The sequence below is a fragment of the Protopterus annectens genome, chromosome 9.part0 (genome assembly GCF_019279795.1).
Source record: "Protopterus annectens isolate FY-2018-M chromosome 9.part0, PAN1.0, whole genome shotgun sequence".
Taxonomy (NCBI): domain Eukaryota; kingdom Metazoa; phylum Chordata; order Ceratodontiformes; family Protopteridae; genus Protopterus; species Protopterus annectens.
In genome coordinates, this window is record NC_056743.1 from 1,816,454,528 (window position 1) to 1,816,478,009 (window position 23,482).

At 37.8% G+C, this 23,482-nt stretch overlaps 1 protein-coding gene across 1 annotated transcript in view; it reads left to right on the top strand.

Moving 5' to 3' along the window:
* Positions 1-23,482, top strand: part of COL5A3 (collagen type V alpha 3 chain) — a 1,727,233-nt gene that overhangs the window by 1,289,563 nt on the left and 414,188 nt on the right. The window contains exons 55-56 of the mRNA XM_044084684.1: positions 2,949-3,056; positions 14,553-14,606. Of these exons, the coding sequence (XP_043940619.1) occupies positions 2,949-3,056; positions 14,553-14,606 (162 nt within the window). The remainder of the gene's footprint in view (positions 1-2,948; positions 3,057-14,552; positions 14,607-23,482) is intronic.

The following is a 23,482-nucleotide window of genomic DNA, read 5'->3' on the forward strand; positions in this document are numbered from 1 at the left end:
ATGCAATTAATCATAATAAATTCATTTAAATGCTGTACTCTCTATATTATAATTACTGGAGCAAAAGCCTATCTTCTTTTTGTCCTGTTCCACTTCAATAAACACACAACACCGAATGACATTTGACAACCTTTGTTAAACTTCCAAAAACATGATTGTTAACTGATAATTATAAATTTCAACCAAAAACATGACACAGGTGATAATAACATCCATGAAAGAAAACATAAAATAACCATAAGAGCAGTGTAACCACTCACCCTTGAAAAGCAGCATCCCCCACTTGCTCACTTATCTTTGCACTAACAAGGCAGCGTTACCCGCTCACCTTCAATTTATTGAATTACTCCACCATTCAAATAAGCAGCTCAGCTTGCTTATTAATGTATCCAACAGAGCAACCACTCACTTACCTTCTCAACTTATTGAAGTGTACATCCAACACCAAAGGGGGAACAGAAGAGGGCAAGCCTGCCCCTCTTCTCCACCTTCCATCTTCCCAAACTGAAATAACCACAAACCCACTAATAAAAGGGGGGGGTAGCAAGTTCATGCCAAAAATGTGACTCCTACCTCAGTTACATTTGACAAAAACTCTCTAAGCCCCACCCTAACCTTACCTCATTTCCTCCCAAACATTCCTTCATCCCAATTAAACCAATCCTCCCCTTATTCTCATAAGTCCTGCTAACCTATGTATCTAGCCCCACTTGAAGATGTCCCAGGACAAAATGTTCTGTTCCAAACCTCATTTCCTGTGCAAAACCTTTCTATTAAAACTTATCTGTATCGAAAATTTACTTTTCAAAAGTCTGTATTAGTGCCACTATCTTACACAATGATTGACTTTCATACTGTCACACAAGACTGTTGTTTCATTTGTCGATTTTCTTTTTCATACCAGATTTGATGCCATATGTGTTATGCATTAAACTGCAGTGGTGAAAGTTGCTTTCAACTCCAATTTATTTTAACTGGCCAACAAAATAAAATAGCAAATATATTCCTCGAACAGAAAACGAACTATAACAAAGCTTGTAAGATGTATTTATTTTGAGCGAAGAGACTACAAACCAAATTTGCTATTGTTATTAATGGGTATGACTACAGCTGGGCCGGCTCATTTTGTTATATGCTTCAGGAGCTGTTTGCAGAGTGATACATGGTATGGCTTTAGTGCTGATGAGGGATGCAGAGATATTTGTTGCAGGCACGGTTCCCACTTTGCTTTTCTTGCATGTGAATCGACAACATAAATCGATGGTGTCTTCCAATACTTAGGTACATTTTGACAAATTACATTATTTAATTGTGAATCTTTCAGTATTTTGATGCATGAATAATTTTTGAGCAGTCAACTACAAAATATAAACACTCTTGTCATCTAGCAGGTGAAATATGCAGTAAAAGCCCAATTAAATTTTGGTACACTATGAAAATAGCATCAAAAAATGTTATGAATTGCCAGCCATAGTATGAAAAAAATTCAGATTTTCTCAGCAGAAAAAGGCTGTGCCTCACCTAGTTTGTCACATGGGTTCCTGCCCCTTCCCTATACACTGATGTTAATTAGTCTTAAATTAGGTTTAAGGAATATGTCTAGCAACATCAGTTCATCTGCCTGTGTATCTTTGTGTCAGCGTCATATGCTGTTGAAATTCTGGGCAGGTTTTGCTCTCAGTTTCTACTATGGTATGTTTTTTATTCATCTACTACCCTTTCTGCAAAGAAATATTTCCATACATCTTTCCGAAACTTTTATCTCAGAAGTCATATTTTATTTATTTAATGTGAGTGGCTCAACAGGTCGCACTCTTGCCTTTGGTGCTGGAATATCAGAAGGCTAAGGGTACTATCTCTACCCCAGGGGCTTTTATCAGTTTTCCAGTACTGGCAATGCAATACAGCATAAGGGGGTGCTGCACTTCTGAGTGCGTCATACTTCAGAAGAAACATTGAACCAAGGTGTTATCCAACTGAGTTGGTAAGTCCTCAAATGGCTGTAAAATATTCCATAGCACTTGGGAGAAATCTCAAGATGCCTGGGCCAAATTTTCACAGTCAGTAAGAATGCCACACTGGGTTGGTCTCTGTTGAAAAACAGGCCTCTGACCTAGTGGGGATGAAATGAACAACAACATTTACATAAATAAATACTTATGTCCTGATTTTCTTCCCCTTTTCTTTTACAGACAGAGAAACTGTACCTGAAATGTGGTTTTGGTCTAGTCTCTGCCCCCATTCTGCTCTGTAGAATACACGAGTTCCTGCAATACTTACTTATGTGCTTCTGTATGCAGAATCTCCTCATTATGAATGACTTCCTCTGTACCTCGTTTTACTTTTTAAGCATCATGGCAAAGAGGCATTCCAGAATCTGACACACTGCTCATATGGCTATTCACTGAGAACTGCATTGCCCCCAACATGCATATTAGAAATCCCTTCCTTGTAAACTGCAGCCTCCTGTTGTCCTTTCCTGTTGCTATGTTGATTGGACTGACCCTTGTCAGTAAGTGTAATAGCTCATATACTAACTCTCCTATTTAGTTTCTTTCTGACTTCAAACATGACTTCTTTCTCCACTGATTTTCTTAGCCCTAGAACTTGGAGTCCTAGGCCCATATATTTTAATGTTCTTTGCATTGACATCAAGCTATCTTATTTATACATTGTCTTCACCTCTTGTTAAACACTGATCTTGTTTGCAGGCTGCAGGACAACTAATGGTGACAGAATTTTACAGCCATAACATTTGTCTGTAGCACTGCTTTGCACAAACTGTCTTAAGGCTGTTTTATGCTGAGTGCATTTTAGGTATGTGTGATGGGAAATGTCACTTCACATGTAATTAACTGATTATGTCCAAGCAAAAGCATGTTACAGCACAGACAGCTAAAGCTGACTGACTAGGTAATTGAATCTTTATTTTGTTTGTATTTTAACAGGGAGAACTTGGCACAAAAGGCTCCCCAGGGAAGACAGGTCCTGTAGGTGCTCAAGGCCCACCAGGCAAACCTGGAACAGATGGTCTTCGAGGAATTCATGGGTCTGCAGTAAGTATCAAATATAAAGCAGAAAGAACCTGCACCTGCATGCATGATCTACACATTTTAAATTAAATGTTTTGCACAGATACGTTGTTTCCAATCTCATTTCCAAAAATTGGACAGGCCATAATGTATCATTTTTTGGGGGGGCTCATACCCCCATTAGAACAATTTTCTTATAATGTGGGTAGTGAACAAGCCATTTTCCACATGATCATACAAATATGAAACTGCATACAAGTGGTATCATGTAAATAAAAGTAAAGAAAAATAAAAAAGTGAAAGGAGATGAAGAGGATGACCCAGGTCAGTAGAAGAGTTCCTGTCTACTGTGTTTGCGATCAGGGTTTGATTATTATTCCTAGTTTAAAGGTCCAGTCCTGGGAGGGAATGGATCTACACTGGCTGTTGTATTACTAGCACTCTTCTCTCGATTCACTGGCATTGGCATAATGTAAGCAGTCTACATTACACGCCTGCAAAGTCTTAATAGCTATGCCTACTTGTGGAACTGCATTTCCATCGAATCAGCCATGTATACAAACTGTATAATTAATTAACCCGTTTAACCCCTTATAGCTAGCCTAGACACTGGTTAACAGTGGTGCCATCTCCCTTTATAGACACTATTAAAGATACAGATTATAGGTATGGCTAATTAGGGGCATGTTTACATGTTTTTAATTAATTTATTAATTTGTTAATTAGAGAACTAGACTAGTAATTATGGACACTTTTCAGCCATTAGTTGCGACACAAGAACAAGAGTAACTGAAGTATTTATAGCCGCTTTAATATAGCTGACCGGTCATCATGTTTTTTGGAAAGTTGGAGAAAACTGAAATACCTCAAGAAAACATGGAGTAAACATGCAAACTCCAAACAGACAGAGACAGGAGTTGAGGATTGAACCCCAGATCCCGAAGTACAGAACCAGATATATTAACCACTGAGCCATCATGTTACACATCAGGACAAATTTGGGACTTAATATGTATACTGCTAAGTATGTTTTATAATGCTTTTGTCTTTCTTTAATTCAAGCAAATGGAGTGAAAATATTGAGGCATGAGAAGTTCTTTGTAATAGTTCACACTGCTGGCATAGTAATTCTTGTCATAAAATAATTTACATGGGAGTTTGGAATTTCTAGGTGCTTTTACCTCCATGCCTGTAAACTATTGTGTCTCCCCTTCTGTGCCTCGCCTATTTGTTACCCCATCCTGGATATTTATCAGAGTCCCAGTGAGAGTAAGAGCTGGCTGGGAAGGGGTGCCAATCATACTTGCAGTTATGGCAGTGGTCTGTGCCTTCACTGGCATCCCAGCAAAGAGGGAGTATATGTTATGGCCAAAATCCTGACCTGGTAGCCAATGTGAGCACTTCTATCGATGTGGGCGCATCCTGTACCCTCATGTGTACATGTTCGCATGCATACATATCTTTGAGGGATACCATCACTGACTTAGGACTAATGCAGTTTGTGGTGCCATAGAAGTCTCTGTTTTCACAGAAACAATCAGCTGACCAAGACCAGTATGTCTTTTCTCCAAGAATGGGTGTCGGTATATGCTGGCCAGCTGTACCCTTCCTAACAGGCACTTCCAACACTTGAACTACTAATTAAATCTGGGGTTGTCTGGGTAGCAGTCAGAACTTTATCTACCTGTGTCACAAAGCTGGACAGATGGGAGTTAGACATATTTATGTAAGACCATGGGTAGCTTGTCAGGGATGGATTTGGAGTTTTACACTAACTGGCAGCATCTTTCACCAACAGAGACTAGAAGAACCAGTAGCAGACAGGCATGTATGCATGCATGTAGGTATATACAGTTTCTCAAGATTTCTCTGAGATTTGGTTTATCAAATCATGGGTGAATTAAAGCCATTAAGCAACTCCCAATCCACTGAATGGATGAAGAACAGGGGGAAGGGAAGGCGTTGAATTTGTGCCCCCTAACTCATGTTAAAGCCCACTTCCAAGTTTCAACAAATTGGGAGTCAGTGCATGGGATTTTTCAAGCCGTTGCTGATGACTAACAGCTCAACAAATTGCTATAACCCAGTATGAATATATGCATATATTTAATTCTGCTTTGTTTTAATGACTTAGTAAATATGAGGGCCACAGCTGTTTTTCAATAGACACTCAAGAAAAAATGTTTCAAATAAACAAGAGTCTAACAAGATATATATATATATATATATATATATATATATATATATATATATATATATATATATATGGGTCTAATTCAGTAGACCAACAGCTCACTTACCTGACACTCAGTTGAAGGAGGCGACAAGATCGACACCTTCAGAAAACTGACATCTGGAAGACTGGCGTTTCATGCAAAGTAAGTAACCACTTGGCCATCCTGTTGAACTTTGCCCCTTACCCCTGCAGTAGTGTGTGCTCGGAGTTGGTATATTTAGTTAGGGGTTTGGGGGGCAAAGCCCCCCACATGGGGGGTGAGGGGGGGCAAGTCCCCCACATCAGTGGGTTTAGTTTTGCTTACTTTAGTTAATTTAATTAGGATGGCCAAGCAGTTACTTACTTTGCGTGAAATGTTGGTCTTCCGGATGTTGGTCTTCTGAAGGTGTCGGTCTTGTCATCTCGGGCAACTGGGTGTTGGATAAGTGGGTGGTCGATCGACTGAAGTAGACCCATATATATCTCTCTCTCTATATATACATGTATATATATATATATATATATATATATATATATATATATAGTGCAGCATTTATAGTCAGAATATGTTTTATTCCAACTTGTAAACATAGCATTACACAGATCACCATAATGATAAAACTTGAAGTCCTTTCATACTTATCAGGTAAGGCGGGAAAATAATTATAAGCACTTGGATGTTGATACCTCTGGACAACATAAGACATTTACTGCAAACTATGCAAAAATGCACTGGTCACTAAAAGAATGATGTTGCTCATTTTAACCCACTTTGCAATTGTTGAGGATTGACCTGAGGCCATAAATCAAAACATTCTTTATAAACACCTGTATAAATTCACCCCATTCCTGCTTATACTCCTCCTCACAGCCAACATTGAATCCAATCCAGGCCCCTCCCACCACATCATACCCATAACATTTCCCACATCCGCCACTGTCTCCTATGTATTAATTAATGCACAACAAATCTGTAATAAATGATCAGATAAACACCTTCCTTGCAACAGCTTCCCTGACATAACAGCTGTCACTGAAAAATGGTGAAACAAAGCAACCCTAATTTTCAGCATCTACTTCCTTCCTACAAATACCTCCGAGATACCAGACCTGGCAGTGGATAAGATGGAGGCACTCTCATTCTTTATAAAAACAACCTTCTGCCAAGTATCATTAATCAAGTAAATGCCTCCTTAGATACTGAACCCAACTGGATATTTCTAAAAGTGCCCTCATGTAAGAACAGTCACCATCTAATAGCAGTTACCTACTTTCCTCCTCTGGCAACTTTTAAGAAATTTAAATCCCATATTTTTAATATCACCTCTTTTATCTGCAACTATAAAAATATTGTAATTCTAGGTGATTTAAACCTAAACTACCTAGGTTCCTTTAGAAATGTAGAAGCTAAATTCCTAGCCAATATCGCGCCTTATGCAGTTAGTCAGTGCCACTACTCATCCAAATCTCCAAATCAACAACCACTCGCTCCTGGACCTGCTGATCACAACAACCTCCCATCATCTCCAGTGTATCTGTTCTTCCATCCACATTCAGTGACCACTTCCCAATAACTTTCTAAATTGTCCACCAGTCACTGAAACTGCCAACCAAACTACTTACTATCAGATCCAGTTACACCACCAATAAAGACAACCAAAAAATAAGAGAAAATACCTATCAACTTTTAACTGGTCTCCCATTGCCAACTTTCTGAACCCCCACCTCAGCTGCAACAACGCTTACACATACTCTCCTTCAACTTCAAGACATTTTTTTCCCTCTCAGATGGTGGCTTTTCAAGTACAGCAACCCCCCCCCCCCCAGCTAACCACTGAACTGAAGCTGTGCTCAAACTTAGGGACAAAGCATGGTCTTCATGGATTAAAAACCATCATCAGAAAATTGTAATGCCTTTACCGCTCTATGTAACTTAGCTAAGAAAGCCATGCACAGGCATAAAAATAAGTATTTTTCAAGTGAAGAGCTTGCTGTGCTAGGCAAACACAGACATTCTGGCAGGAAGTAAATCTTTTCACATGCCTAAAATCCACTGATTCCACCTCCACCCCTATCAACATCTAGACATCTCCAGGCTAACTGTCAACCTCTGACTTTTTCAAGGAATTCAGCCAACTACCTAGTACTGCAACCTCTATGTCTCCCTTAGTTTACCTGCCATCCTTTATACTCCTCTTCTGTTTTAAGAAAATTACACACAAGGATCTTGACCCTGTACTGGAAAACATTCTCCTGGATGCGATGCACCTCCTGGTCCAGAGATCCTATTCTTTTTGTTTATATCACTTGGCTAAGACTTCCTTACCACACCTCTTTTGCATATCTATAACCTATGCTTAACTCAAAATACAACTGACATATGGAAAAATGTTCTTGTTAAATCCCTTCACAAGCAGCCTCAGACAGAAAATCCTCCATACACATGGGCAAATATTTAAAAAACTAGTCTACAACTGTCTCCTTATATCCAACAGTACTACCTCCACACACTTAAACAGTATGGAACCTGATTGGCTAATGTACAATGACAACACCATGATCACTTACAGATGAGATCCTTCTCAACATGGATAAAGGATCTCTTTAACTCTTTCAGGACTTACTGACCTTACCAAAACTTTTAATCTTATGTGCCATTTCCTGCTCCTTCACTCTTAGCAATAAACTGGATTTATTTCCAACACTTGACACGTGGATCCAACATTCCTTAACAAACAGGTGTTTCAGAGTCAAAATAGGCTAATTCCTATCACCTGCACCACCCCTTAAAAGAGGAGTACCCCAGAGATCCATCCTCACCTTTCTGTTATTTTTACTCATTAACAAACTACCCTCTGATCTTTCTAACCTTCCTAACACACTTTATGCAAATGACATATTTATCTTTTGACTCATTCCCTAACATTCAGCTATTCAAATTCATCTTCAGTCTGACCTCCACTCCCTTAACTCTTGGCTAAACAGCCATAAGCTACTCCTAAACCTTTCCAAAACAAAATGTATAATATTAGGAATCTCACAAAAGCTTAACGAAACTCAAAATTGAAGACATCAACGGTTCCCCAGTAGAAACAATGACATCCTTTAAATACTTAGGTTTACATCTAGACCAATCACTTAACATCCAACACCATTAAGAAAACATCAGTAAATAGATCAGTTATTTTTTATTCTGGTCTTAGAAAATATCTCTCTTTCTCTACAGACCAGCTACAGCTACAGTAAACAAATGAGTCCTCCTTGCTCAGCTTGAATAGGGGCACCCCATCATAGCCACAGCTTATAAAAATCACCCACTCTACAGTGCACTGATAACAAAGTCTACCCGTTCTTTTACATTTCCTCTCCTCAGGAAAACCATTGATTTACTTTCTCTAAAGCCAAATGGCTACCTGTCTTCTTCAAAGCTGAGCTACTTCTATTGTTTCTTCTTGTCAAACTACTTAAACCATGTGCCTTCCCACCTTTTGCAACAAAACTCCATGATAATACCAATCCATACAACCTCAGACTCCCCAAACCAAGCTGTACTGTAATAACCATTCCTTTATTTTTATTTTATTTTATTCTATTTATTTATTGACATTTGTTAACAGGGTTAGTCCAACTGAGCTAGGGGCCCATTTTCAGTGGAGACCCGAGGAGAAAAGCTCCAAAAGTATTACATATTTTTACAATAAAAATCAAATCAAAAATAAAAATAAGAGTTGTTGTTGTTGTTGCGTCTTTCGGCTTTTCCCGGTTAGGGGTCACCACAGAGGAACTCCGGTCCGCTAATGCTTGGCAGTAGATTTTTACGTGCCGAGTTGCCAGCCCTGATGCACAACCTTCAACGAAGGTACACCCATTCATGCATGTCTCCACACAGAAGACGCTCTAGTTGAGAATCGAACAGGACAACATCCTACTGTGAGGCGACAATGCTACCGCAGCACCACCACCGCAGTTTTTTTTTAGAGTAAAAAATTAAAACCACCATGAAACATAAGAAATCAACAGTTAGGGAATATCTGTACATGGAGTAAGTTAAATAACAATTGGCAGGTCTAGAAAATATCACACATTAAGTACATACAATTAGATAAACCATTCAATCAATTTTTTTTAATAAAGATATAAATGAATATGCTATGGAAATGAGGGGAGAGGGAGGTATAAAGGTATATGTGGCAGGTACAAGGAAGTAAAGAGTAGAATAGAGAAAAGGAGTTAAAGTTGAGAAGAGAAGAGGCTAGATGAAGTAGGGAGTTAATTCCTTTTACATTCCTGCACCCAAACACTGGCAATCCATCTGCCCCTCACCTATAAGAAGTCTTCTCTTTCCCCATATTCAGAGCTTAACTCAAAAGACACCTACATTAAAAATCAGACTGCAAGTGCTTTTGCACTGGATACATAATCTAACTCCATCCTCACCTGCATCACTTCTACATTAATCCTCCTGCTTCCCTTTGATATTTACTACTAAAATTAATTTACATTTGTTTTTCTACACTGTTAATAATATTTATATATTGTATCTATTGTCTCTGGGATTATCTGCCTTCTGTGATTACTGCCTTTGTAAACTTATTCTGTTTTATTTTTTGTGAACTTCTTCACCCGGGCTGTGCCTGCAAATGGTCTATTAATGTTGAAGAAATGAGTGCATTAGCATGCTTGGTAGTTTTATAAAAACAAGGCTGCTGATGATATGAGTACATTAGCATGTTTGGTTGTTTTCTATTCACAAGTATGTTGACAGTCTGAGTACATTAATATGTCTGATAGTATTACATGAAAAAGGCTGCAGCTGACACGAGCCCATTATCATGCTTGATAGTATTGAAGGCACAAGTATGTTGACAGTCTGAGTACATTAATATGTCTGATAGTATTACATGAAAAAGGCTGCAGCTGACACGAGTCCATTATCATGCTTGATAGTATTGAAGGCACAAGTATGTTGACAGTCTGAGTACATTAATATGTCTGATAGTATTACATGAAAAAGGCTGCAGCTGACACGAGTCCATTATCATGCTTGATAGTATTGAAGGCACAAGTATGTTGCTGGAGAGTCCGAATCATATCTCAAAGGCTACCTTGTCTATGAAATAAACTTCCCATCTTCATAAAACAAAGCCAGTCCATCACTCTCTTCAAAAATAATTGCTATAAATGGATGGTGAGCTGTAAGTTCATTCCAAGAACAAAGCAGCTAACACCAACATAAAACAGAAAACACATTTAATAGCAGCAAAGCTTTCCGTTATCAAGTTTCCTTCCTCGGTGTACTATCCAAAAGCTTTGCTGCTATTAAAGGTGTTTTCTGTTTTACATTGTTATTAGCTGCTTTGTTTTTGGAATTTTAGTTGTTTTACAGCTACACCTTTACTCTGGATGGTTTTATTGTTTCGTAGTTATTGAACTGTAAATTCACTCCCAACGTACTGCTCATATCCCTTATGGACAGATCCCATCTGTAAAATGACTCAGGGCTCCAACATCCAAAGACCCACTACACTGATACTACCGCATCACATAACTGGGGAATTAAGATATAATACTGTCATATCCTGAGTAATATTGGCTAGGCTTTTAAAGGCTCTTGTGCCATTAGCCAAGTAATCACCTATGAACCTATGACAATATAAGTACAATAGTATGCTTGGTAGTATTGTAGCTACACATATGTTGATGATATTAGTACATTACTGTGCTTGGTAGTATTGTAGCTACATGTATGTTGATATTATTGGTATATTACTGTGCTTAGAAGTGTTATAGCTACATGTATGTTGATACTGGTGCATTACTGTGCTTGGTAGTATTGTAGCTACATGTATGTTGGTGTTATTGGTACGTTAGTGTGCTTGGTACTATTATAGCAACATGTATGTTGGTGTTATTGGTATATTAGTGTGCCTAATAGTGTTATAGCTACATATATGTTGATACTGGTGCATTACTGTGCTTAGTAGTATTATAGCTACATGTATGTTGATGTTATTGGTACATTAGTGTACTTAGTAGTATTACAGCTACATGTATGTTGGTGTTATTGGTATATTAGTGTGCCTAATAGTGTTATAGCTACATATATGTTGATACTGGTGCATTACTGTGCTTGGTAGTATTATAGCTACATGTATGTTGATGTTATTGGTATATTAGTGTGCTTAGTAGTATTACAGCTACATGTATGTTGATGTTATTGGTACATTAGTGTGCCTAATAGTGTTATAGCTACATATATGTTGATACTGGTGCATTACTGTGCTTGGTAGTATTGTAGCTACATGTATGTTGATATTATTGGTACATTAGTGTACTTAGTAGTATTACAGCTACATGTATGTTGGTGTTATTGGTATATTAGTGTGCCTAATAGTGTTATAGCTACATATATGTTGATACTGGTGCATTACTGTGCTTGGTAGTATTGTAGCTACATGTATGTTGATGTTATTGGTACATTAGTGTACTTAGTAGTATTACAGCTACATGTATGTTGGTGTTATTGGTATATTAGTGTGCCTAATAGTGTTATAGCTACATATATGTTGATACTGGTGCATTACTGTGCTTGGTAGTATTATAGCTACATGTATGTTGATGTTATTGGTATATTAGTGTGCTTAGTAGTATTACAGCTACATGTATGTTGATGTTATTGGTACATTAGTGTGCCTAATAGTGTTATAGCTACATATATGTTGATACTGGTGCATTACTGTGCTTGGTAGTATTGTAGCTACATGTATGTTGATATTATTGGTACATTAGTGTGCTTAGTAGTGTTATAGCTACATATATGTTGATATTGGTGCATTTAGTAGTACATTAGTATGCTTGGTAGTACTGCAACAGAGAGATGTTGGTGATACAAGTATTTTAGATGCTTGGTAATATTGCATATATTTGAGGTATGTTTTAAATTATTCAACAGTCCTGAGAGTTCATAAAGCTAAACAGTGGACTTTAAGTTTAATGTTGGAATTTGGGTAGGGAAGTGAAATTCATGACTAAGAGGATAAAATACTTCCATGGTCTCAGAATGATAATTGAAAGGGCCACATGAGTCCCCATGAATAATATAGGTGGCAGTTCATCTGACTGGCATTTGTAATGTGGAGTTCCCATTATGGAAAATGGAGGTGTATCTGATTCACTGTGCCAAATTCCGAATGCTAAATTAAACTCACTCCAAATATCGGTCTAGAAGACATTTCTCACATTTAGACTGCTTAGCTTATGAAATGGCGTTAGCTGGTGTTTGTACAACATATACATCTTAGCACAGTGCAGTTAGAAACAGCAGTTTTAACTGTTAAAGTCTGAATGAGAAATAAAATTAGTACTTCTCCATAAGGAAGTGTGCCTGTGGGTGGCAGCCTATACTCTGCTTTCAGATATATAAGGAATCCAGTTAGTTTCTGAAAGAAGCCTAAGTGTTTGGTTACTTTTAGGGGTGTGTGTGTCTTGTTCAGTTTGCTGGTGGCAGTTTGAGTGTTTGATATATTATGAGCTGATTTAAGAGAAGACCTAAATAGCTTATAATGGCATAACCTCTGCCACTATTTCTTACTTGTTTTCATTTAATTTTTATAACCAAATTATCACATTTGGGAAGGGTTTTACCAGGGAAAAGTACCAAACTGTTCTTAATACTTCTTTAAGTCAGTAAATGGTTATCCTCTGGTGCAGGTTCATATCAGAAATGTGCGTAGAAGGTGAGGAACATTTTCTGAAATTCTGTGCAAGTGCTGGTGTGAACATCTTCTAATCTTGATGTCAGTTGAGGCAGCCAGAATTTCAGGATAGGAAACTGATTTTTGTTTGTGTAATAAGGTCAAAAAGTATGCGATTTCTACCAGAAAACGTTATACTTCCATTCATGCCTCTCAACTGTCCAGATTATTGCAGAATGTCCAGATATTTGCCTCATATTTTTGGTCTGTTCCTCATAAAATTTGTGGTTTTCTGGCAAATTACTGAGGACTGAAGTCACTGAATAATGACACACACGAGTTTAAATTGTCATATGCTGTTGCTACCAATCACTCTAATCTCCTAGACCAAAACCCATGTGAATACAGGCAGGACATGCAGCCTCTACACAGAAGGCACCCCAGGCGAGAAATGGCCCAGTGAACCTGCACAGAAGGTGCACCAACCAAGTCAGCCAAGAATGTAACGAGCAAATCAGTTGTTGTGCACTAACAATGCTACTTGTTGTGTTACTGTTCTACCCCATTTACACACTAACTTTCATTTAATAAGAATTTAACATTTTAGTTAAAGGCTTTTGAAAAGTGAATTAAAAAGTATAAAACGTGGCTAAAATTTGGTCCCACACAACATAAAATGCAAATGAAAAAAGAACGAACAACCCAACATGGCTAGAAACCATGTAATTTATTGGGTAAGCGCTTTCATGCACTAGTCGCTTCTTCAGACCATAAAAACAAGCTGAAACACACACACCATTTAAATAAAAGAACAAAACTCATCAACCAATAAAACAAAAGAATCAATTAATTGAAAAATAGTCTTTGCAATCTCAAATCTGGCTTTAATGGGATAGCACCATTAAGCCCAAAGCCCTAGTCAGCTTGCAGTGTAAAGATCCAGTTCATTTCAGCAATTTCGGTTTCATTTATATTGCCACTCCTCCCTCACATTCTTATTAATCAACTGTAGCACCATGAACTGAAAAACATATGTAGGATAGAAAACAACATGCTTAGCAAGAACATTAAGCACATTGCCATTCCATGTATCACGTAGATGTTCAAAGATCTTCTCTTTAAGGGAGCAGTTAGCCTTACCTACATAAAAATGGGAACACACATTGCAGATTGCTAGAGAGACTAAATTCACACTTTTGCACTCCGCATATAGTCTAGGTGCATATAATTTTTTTGCAAAATACTGATAATAATTACCAAACTTATTATTCCACTCTCAGGTTCTGTGCATTGATTCTTGAAAGACTGAAATCAGAATGCTACCCTTTTTATGAAAAATCGGTGTGTGTGTCTGTGTGTGTGTGTGTGTGTGTGTGTGTGTGCGTGCGTGCGTGCGTGCGTGCATGTGTGTGTGTGTGTGTGTGTGTGTGTGTGTGTGTGTGTGTGTGTGTGTGTGTGTGTGTGTGTGTGTGTGTGAGAGAGACTGTGTGCAACAGGCCATGTGTGTAATAATAGTTGAACTGCTTCCTGGACTGCATTTCTTCTGAGCACTGGATAAGGATTATGTTATGACTCAGTAATAACATGAACTGACAGTATTTTTTTGTTTAGGGTGAGCAAGGACTTCCTGGACCCCCTGGACAAAGTGGACCCCCAGGACCCATGGTAAGATGTTTCTTATTGTGATTTTTTTTTATCCGCATAACCATTTTCATCCATCACAATAAAATGTGAAACATGTTTACGTGGCCTGCATTTCAAATGTATCATCTGCATGTCACTGCAGCTATGCTTGTGTTTTAGTATTCCTCACATTTGGTGTTCTCATTTGTTATGTTTATGATGCTCCTTTACTGACAAAGAGGATACTGTAATTAGACAATTTCACCTCCTGCCCCTGCAAAAGAAGATGAAGAAGGAAAAACAACAACAAAAAAAAAAAACAGTGCTATCTGCTGATATTCGCCTTCATTTTTATGTAGGGGGTTGTAAGCATGCTGCAGCATTAATTTTCTCCTTCAAGGCTTTAATTCCTTTTCTTCTTGCACATCCGTTTCTGTATTCACTTGAAGTTTAAAGCTGTTATCCTGGAAGCCTTTATGTTCTATCATAATTCTCTGTCCTAGGTAGCTGCCCTTCAGAAATATTGTTAAAATCATGTCTTGTATGGGTTGTTGTATCATGAAAAAAAAGCGTTGATCTGCTTTCCTTTTTCTGTCGTTTTCTTGCTCTGTACCGCCGGTGCTCTTTTATTTTGTCTGTCATCTAGGCTCTTGCCCCTGCCATTTCTGTCATCATACTAGAGACATTGGGAGCTTCCATAGCAAGCAGGGGACTCATAAGCGTATGCTTTTCTTGTAGTTACAGAAAATCAGACATTACATTTTCTTTAATGTAGATTTTTTTCAACAAGGAATGGCTGTAAGAAAACCTCAGTAGATCGAGTCTGTACTCTAGCCAGCTCTCAGGACCACTACATTAATTACACCATAGTCTCATCCATGATGTGTGAATGAAATGTGAATCCTGTGTAAAACACATGCCTGATTTATCCACTGGATCCAGTCTTGGATGTGTGCATTGTATTGTTGCAGGAGTATGACTCACACATCCTAAATGCATGACATCATTTTGTTTCAAATTATTCCTTTGCTTACAATGGGCAGAATGAAATAACTAGCAGAACTACTGCAAATGAGAAATTATATTGACAAATGACATCACTAGTTTTATTTATCCTTGGTTGACGGGTTAGTCCCACAAGGCTAGTAGCTTCTTTTTAGATGAAACCCAAGGTGGTATTTATATTACTAGGGGACATTTGGGGAACTTCCTTTACTCTTTTATATCTACCTGAGCTATCACCGACTCAGGCAGATGGGACCTGACCTGAGTTTAACATCTCCTCCAAAGTATGGCAGACTAATGACTGCAGCACCCTTTGTCAACAATCTGCCTGGAAGGCAAATGAAACTTGCACCGTTCTGCACCAAAGGTGAGTGTGCTGCCTGTTCTAGTGACACTGCTGTAAGTGTTACTTATCAGTATAAAAGCAGTAAATTAAAAAAATGGTTTACCTTTAAAATGTCAGAACACATGTGTGTGAGTCTTTATATACCCAGCTCGTAATGTCGGAAACTGCATTGTCGAATCCTGAAAAGACCGAATCCGCTACCCAAAGTAAGTCGACACCGAGAATTTTGACTTTTTTCGAAACACCTATCATTTCCGGATGTCTCCTAAGACTGTTATGCAGGGGGGGCAAGTCCCTCTGCACCCCACCATGTGGTGGGCTGGCCCCCCTCCACTAATTTTATATACTAACTTTGTTTTATATACTAACTCCGAGATCACACTACAGTGAGGGAAGGGGTACATGTCGCAATCCCCACTGTAGTGTGACCTCCACTCAGAATGCCAAATTCACATGGGCGAATGCACACTGACATTTGCTCTTTTGTGAGTTTAGCAATTTCTGGTTCGTTTATACCAACTTTTGTAAACAGCCTTTCGCACATCTGACCGTTGCAGATGTGCACTTCAACATTTTAAAGTTAAACCTCAAAAAGCACATACTGACTTCTGGTTCCACTACTGAAATATTAAGATGCTTTTCTTTGTGACTCCTGAATATCAGTTTTTTTTTCTAAAAAGCATGTAATTTTAAGTAGTTCATTGTGTTCTCCTCTAGTATGTACTATAATGCTTAGGCAGTGTAATGGCAATGAAAAAAAATAAAGAGTGTACCACTTTTTTCAATTTAATAACAGCTAATCCCATTGTTCGCAAGTGTCCTTTTTCAGGGGCAGCTAGGGAGAACTGCCTAGTTAAATTACATGCTCAGAATCACACAACAAGCAATTTGAGACTGAGAGACTCAAACCCTGTTAACAACTCAGAGACTTAACTCTGTGTGTCATGTGCTTGACTAATGAAATATTACACACCATGTGTGCATTTTCAGGCTCTGGGCCTGATTCTAATAGACTTGTTCACAGTGTAAGTAACTCACTCCAATGTAAGCCTGCATTATAGATGGGCCTTACACTGCAGTAAGTCACTTATACCGAGTGAAAATCTTTCTGGGTGTGGCCCAAGGTTTTAAGAAGTTTTCTATTTCTACATAGTATGTTTTTTTTTTTTTTTTTTTTTTTAGTGTGTAACTGTCTATCTTAAACACAAGGCACACTTAGCACTGCCTAAGTTCATTTCTTGCCAGTAGATATATTTGGGGTGCAATGTCAGTTGTTTTTGCTGGGGACAGGGGGACAGGAAACTTCAGGAAAAGCTAGAAGAGTTGAGATCAGCATGTATTAGGGTTCTTCGCTCTTTTTGTCTCCTTTCTCTGCACTTGGAATTACTTCATAATGTTCTGTAGTGTTGTTTCCTCGGCTAAGAAGGGGTGCATATTATATTTGGTGTTACCTGTAGGTCTATGTTTGATTCCTGTTTGAGTAGATAATGGCAGGCTGAATCCCTACAAGTGGAAGTATACAATGTCTTATACTTCTAGAGGGTAGATTTTAGTTATGAGCTCTGTTCTGTATGTCAAACTCATCTCTTCAACATAAAGTATTTCTCCTTTTCTCTGCCACACATTAGGTTATAAAAAGTGAAAGTCTTTCCTTCTATGACATGGGAGGTCAGCAGTAAAATAAATAAATAAACTATTTATTGTCTATACTTCTCATGCTGTTAATGTTTGAAATTATTTGCTTGAACTGTTTACTGTGTGGAAATTGTGTTTATTTCTAGTCTGAGTTTAGTTTCAGTTGTACTACTGCTGTTTTATATGGCATATGTGAGGAACAACACAATGTATCATAACTTATAGGAAGACTATAGCAGGGATCTTCATGTTCTGAAAATGTTAAGCTGGGTTGCACTGTTTCAGACTTCTAGTTTGGTGTCTCAGCCATTCAGTGTTAGTATGAAATCTAGGATCTATATTACATGATCAAACGTTAAGGTGATCGAACACCTAAACGTCGACATGTAAATGTCAAACCTTAAAACCGCAAACAGCCATTTACTCAAATGTTTTCCCTTTGGAAAAATTCATTTGGCCGTAGGAAACAGAACAAACCTTTAAACACTAATCAAGTGGGGGCTTCGACCCCCACATCCCCAAATGTGAGGGGCTGTGCCACCCACCCCCCTAACTAAATAGACAAATTCTGAGATCGCTCTACATTGGGGAAAAGGGCAAATTACCTATGAAGGCCAAGCAAATATTTTCCCAGAGAAAAAATTTGCGTAAATGGTTGTTCGCAATTGTCAGAGTTCAACATTTACGTGTCAACATTTAGGTGTTCGATCACCTAAACATTTGATCATGTAATACAGACCCTGAAATCTATGCGGCTTATACATTTCCATGAATAGCATACAAAGATTGTTTGTTTCGACCTTAAGGGCCTGAATTCCCACATTAAGAGGCTGACAGTTATCTGCTGGATGAGATTATATTCTCTTGAATTTGATTTTTCAGAATAATCATCTTTCCCATACAGAACACATAAAACCTTATACAAATGGGTGTGTAGTGGTTGCAGCCTGGTCTCATTTGTTGGATAACTGGACAGAAGGAGCTATTCCTTTTCATAGGGGTGTTCATAATACAACAGCTCTGGATTCATCTGGCAGCCGGATTCATCTGACAGCTGCGGCAGAGCATTCGGGGAGTAATTATTAAACATTATGCCAAAGTTATAAGATTCTCTTCTGCTGTTATTTGCAGCCCAGGGTGGGTGTCAATGAGACTAGACACGTCTTTCACATCATCATAGATAAAAGCCAAGAATCCCTGTTTGACATGTGTGATGTTAATTTTATATCAGAACTCATCGACAGCAGTCCTCAGTATCAGCAGTGATTAACAGCTCTTTCTAAGGTAGATTATAAGCAATGTGCTCAACTGGACCTTAAAGATTTGGAGGCACTGTGACTGGTGACTGGTGACTAGTGAGGCCCTAGCATGTTATTCTAGTAGGCATCAAGCTAAGAGCAGGGTGAACAAGTTCTGTATGGCAGCTACCCTTGTTGCTAGTGCCTCAGACATATAGACACTTCCATGTCCTTAGTTGGGTCACATGGGTTTGATGGTGCATTTAGATAAATTGATTCCTGACTTGCACAAAGTATGTAGGTAGTCTCCCAGTTTTACTTGGAGACCATAATTCAAGGTAGACTTGTAAGAATCACTGGCTTAGTTCTTGGAAATACATAATAAGGAGGCCCATTTGGGGCACCTTTATGTGTGCTTTCCATGCCCAATTAAGGTCTTGGGTATGGGACTTGCAGCATTTAAACATGGATCAAAATATGGTGGACTGTCCTCTCAGTTAATGCTGAAAAGACATTTAACTTGTTGGAACAGGAATATCTTTCTCATAGACCAAGGAATATAATCCTCTTGTATTCTTTAGTGAATGCTTTGAAATATTTTTACATGAGGTCCAAAATGGGATTCATGGTAGTGACTAAAGTGGGATCAAATACATATTAGCATCCCTGGGCTGTTGCAGGGAGAAAGACAGGCTTGTCCCTTGGCTCCTGATTCTCATTACATTGGCCCGGGGGTGTCTTGCAAAAGCCCTGTGAGGAACCCTCACAAGGCAGATAACATTAGGCACAAAGGAGGCACTGTTGGAGGGAAATAGTATTGTTTTATATGACTTAATTATATAACTGAGGGGTTTCCACACCACTTTATTAAGAGCGTGGAAAAAGTCTTACATAGTGGGGCTGTACTGTTGGATATAAGGTTAATCCATGACTGCTTCACACAAGCAGTTTTAATCTCACACAGGCCTGGTAGGGCATAGGCCCTGTTCACTGTCAAATGGAATAGACCTTATAACTTATCTGTTAGGTTATAATTAGAATCCACGTCAGAAGCCTCTTGCAATCTGACTGCTAATTCCATTCGGCATTCACTGTGGAAAGAAATATCTGTCTGGAAATGATGGAATGGCCTAATCATACTCAAAATTGTGATGGTCAAGATAGTTCACCTTCCAAAAATTCTGTAACCTTTGCAGAATTTACTCTTTAACATTATCTGCCAGTAGTTGAGACATTGGAATGGTCAGGACCTGGAATTCATATGGTCTCCTTTAAGGTCTTGAAGGGGTATAAACAAGCAGTGTACTTCAGATGTTAAGTGCATTTAACTATCCCTTATTTTAATCCTTGTTATCAGGCTATGTTTTTATATCTGATAATTATGTAGTGGCACTTCTGTTACTCAACTCCTTGGAGGAGGCAATAAGTTAATGCCCTTCTGTCTAACGTTTTAGGGCCTAATGGTGTTCCCAGTAATGTGTCTCATTGGAAGTTGATTAATGCAGTTAGCTGTGTTTTTGTGACCTTTGTAATAAATTAAACAGCATTAGTATCCAACAATATGTAATTATTACATTTAGGCACCTTTGTTGGAGTTCCTGTGCATCCAAGGAATTTAGTGAGTGGTCTTTGTTTATGTTAACTTATGAGTATTTATATGTACCAAAACCTCGAATACCAATTATTTTTGGTATTCCCAAAATACATAAAAATGTTGAAGACCCACCTCTTAGACCTATTGTGTCGGCGGACGGATCAAAGACACTATCTTTGGCTAAATATATTGATGTAAAAAGTAAACATATTTGTACACAAAATAAGGTGATACTAAAGGATTCATGGGACTTGCTAAGGATTATTACCCCTGATTTGTTTTCTGAGGATCTTATTTTTGTCACTATTGACATTGTAGATCTTTTTTCATGTATACCCTATGAGACGGGTTTACTTATGTTTGAGGATATGATTTTTCATGATAATAAGTTACCCCAATATGAGAACGTTGCTATTATGGGTCTTATGGATATTGTCCTTAAGCATAATTTTTTGATTTTTAATGGGGAATATTTCCAACAGATACAAGGTGTATCTATGGGTGCAGCTTGTGCCCCTACGTTTGCGAATACTGTTCTGGCACATTGGGAGGAAAATTATATTCTAAATTCCAAATTTAATACCTGCTGGACATTATACCGTCGTTTTTTGGATGACATTGTAATTTTTTGGACAGCAGGTTATGATAAATTTAATGCATTTTTTGAGTATATTAGTTTGTCTACTAATTTTCTCAAATTTACATATAAGACTTCAATCGATATGTTACAATATTTAGATGTTGAAATCTATAAATTGAATAATAATTTTGAAACTAGAATTTATAGAAAATCTACCTTCTGTGACTCCTTTCTTCACTTTAATAGTGCACATCCCTCACATTGTAAAAAGAATATCGTAAAAGGACAGTTTGTGAGGGGTTGCCATATGACTAGTTTGGAGTCAGATTTTGCTAATGAATGTGCCCTCTTGGAGAATATGTTTAAGGAAAGAGGATACCCTAGCAATTTTATTGAAAATATTAGGAAGGAAGTGGATGAAGGTAGAAGTTCAAAATTTAGACCCATTAAGGGTGTTGCATTGGAACACCTATCTGATTTACAGGATAGAAATAACAAAGTTCCCTCTAATGAATACCAGCAGGCCTTATTATTGGAATATAATGTTTCAAATTTTAAGGTCAGGAAGATCTTTCAGAGAGAATGGGATAGATTTGTGTCATTTTCGGACATAGATGAAATATCCAAATTAAAACCAAAGGTAGTATATAAAAATTCATTTAATATGAAAAAAATCTTTGAGACAAATAGTAATGTAGGAAATACTAACTACAGTGAAAATATATATCCCATAGGAGGAAGAAAGAAAATGGGTACTTTTAAATGTGGAAGTTGCCATCAATGTGAATATATTATGAATAAAGGGGAAATCCATTTAGAAAGTAGAAATAGAAGGATTAGTAGTAAGGGAAATTTTGGTTGTGATACAAAAGGATTAATTTACCTTGCAGTATGTCAAAAATGTAAATCATTTTATGTGGGCAAAACAGAGAGGGTTTTGAGGAGACGTATTTACGAACATCTTTATGAAATTTCTAAAGGTAAAGAAACAAATGCTTTATACAAGCACTGTAGGGATTGCGAAGGGTATAAATTCCTTTTTTTTGTATTAGAACAGGTTAAGAAGGATATAAGAGGTGGTCCTTGGGAAGAATTGTTGGAATATAAGGAATTGTGCTGGCAGATAACCTTGGAAGCAGCAAAAGCACCTGGTTTAAATGAATATATTTCACTTTTACCTTTGTTAAAATTAAGGGCTGCCAAAATGTAAAATTGTGTTGTGATGAATTATGCCAGTAGATGACGCCATTATACTTGTATCTATTGATTCTTATGACAAGCATGAATTGGTATATATTTATAATAGATATTTATATTTTAAATATATTTTAGATATAGTGTAGAATTTAATAAGTCAAGGTTGAATATATTTAATTTTTAACATTTTAATATCATGATTTTTATTTGAAATGTAAAAAGTGAATGCCCTGTTATTTTATTTAGTGTTTACATGTGGGTGTAGTGACATCGTATAATATGTACTAATTAATATTAATGAGCCTATTAGATGAGCCTGATTTGTGTGTTCAAACGTTTTTTTTATGATGTCCATTGGTCAATATGTTTTTTAATTAAGTATTTAAGATGCAATTAGTGGGTCTAATTGCTTATCTGATGAAGTCCAAGTTGTTTGTGGACGAAAACGCGTATTGTGCATCAGCTGCGTTTATGCTTGTGTATACTGTTGGTGGAGCTGTTTCCTGAATTTTCATTAAATTGAGTGACTTTTTAACTGGTTGGAGTGTTCCCTCGTCTGCCTTCTGCACTCTTTTTGTTTTTGTTGGTTGATTTAGAGTGCAGCTTTCACGTTTCTTCTGAGTGGTTTCGTTTGTGTGGATCTGGCTATGGAGGGAGCTTCTCCGGTGGGTACTAAAGGACAGGAAGAGGTTGGCCAATCACGCAAATTGATTGGCCAACTCACTGAGCTTATTGACTTACTCACTCCGCTTTGTCACTCTATGGTTGCGAGTAATAGGAATTTGTGCCACGATAAAGGAAGTGGGACCAAAGGGTTTGTTGCACATAAACAAAAAAAGGAAAAGAGGCAATCTGCATGAATTTCACGACTCAGGGGATGTATTCGAACCAAATGGTGGTACATTCAACCCGGCTGCTACACCAGGAATTTTTGGAGAGGAAAATATACGGAATGAGGTGGAAGAGGCTGATGTTACTGACAATGGCAATAAAGCTAAGGTGCTTTTTCGCGCTCAAGCACTTCCAGGTACTGGTCCATTTACCTCGCATAATAAAGACACTAGTGAATGGTTGAAAGCAAGTTTCTGCTTTCATTTTGATAAGGGTAATCACCCTGACATTCCCAATGGTGACTCTTATGCTGTTAAGTTGGACAAAATTTCTAAACTTATGCTGAAGTACAGAACCTTAGTTATTGAAAATGCATATCTTTCAGAATGCATTAATAGGAATATTGTCCCGAAAGGGTTAAGGGTTTGGAAATACCCTAATAATGTTCAGGCTGGCTCAGAATTCCATTTAGAATTGTTGGAAGTATTTAAT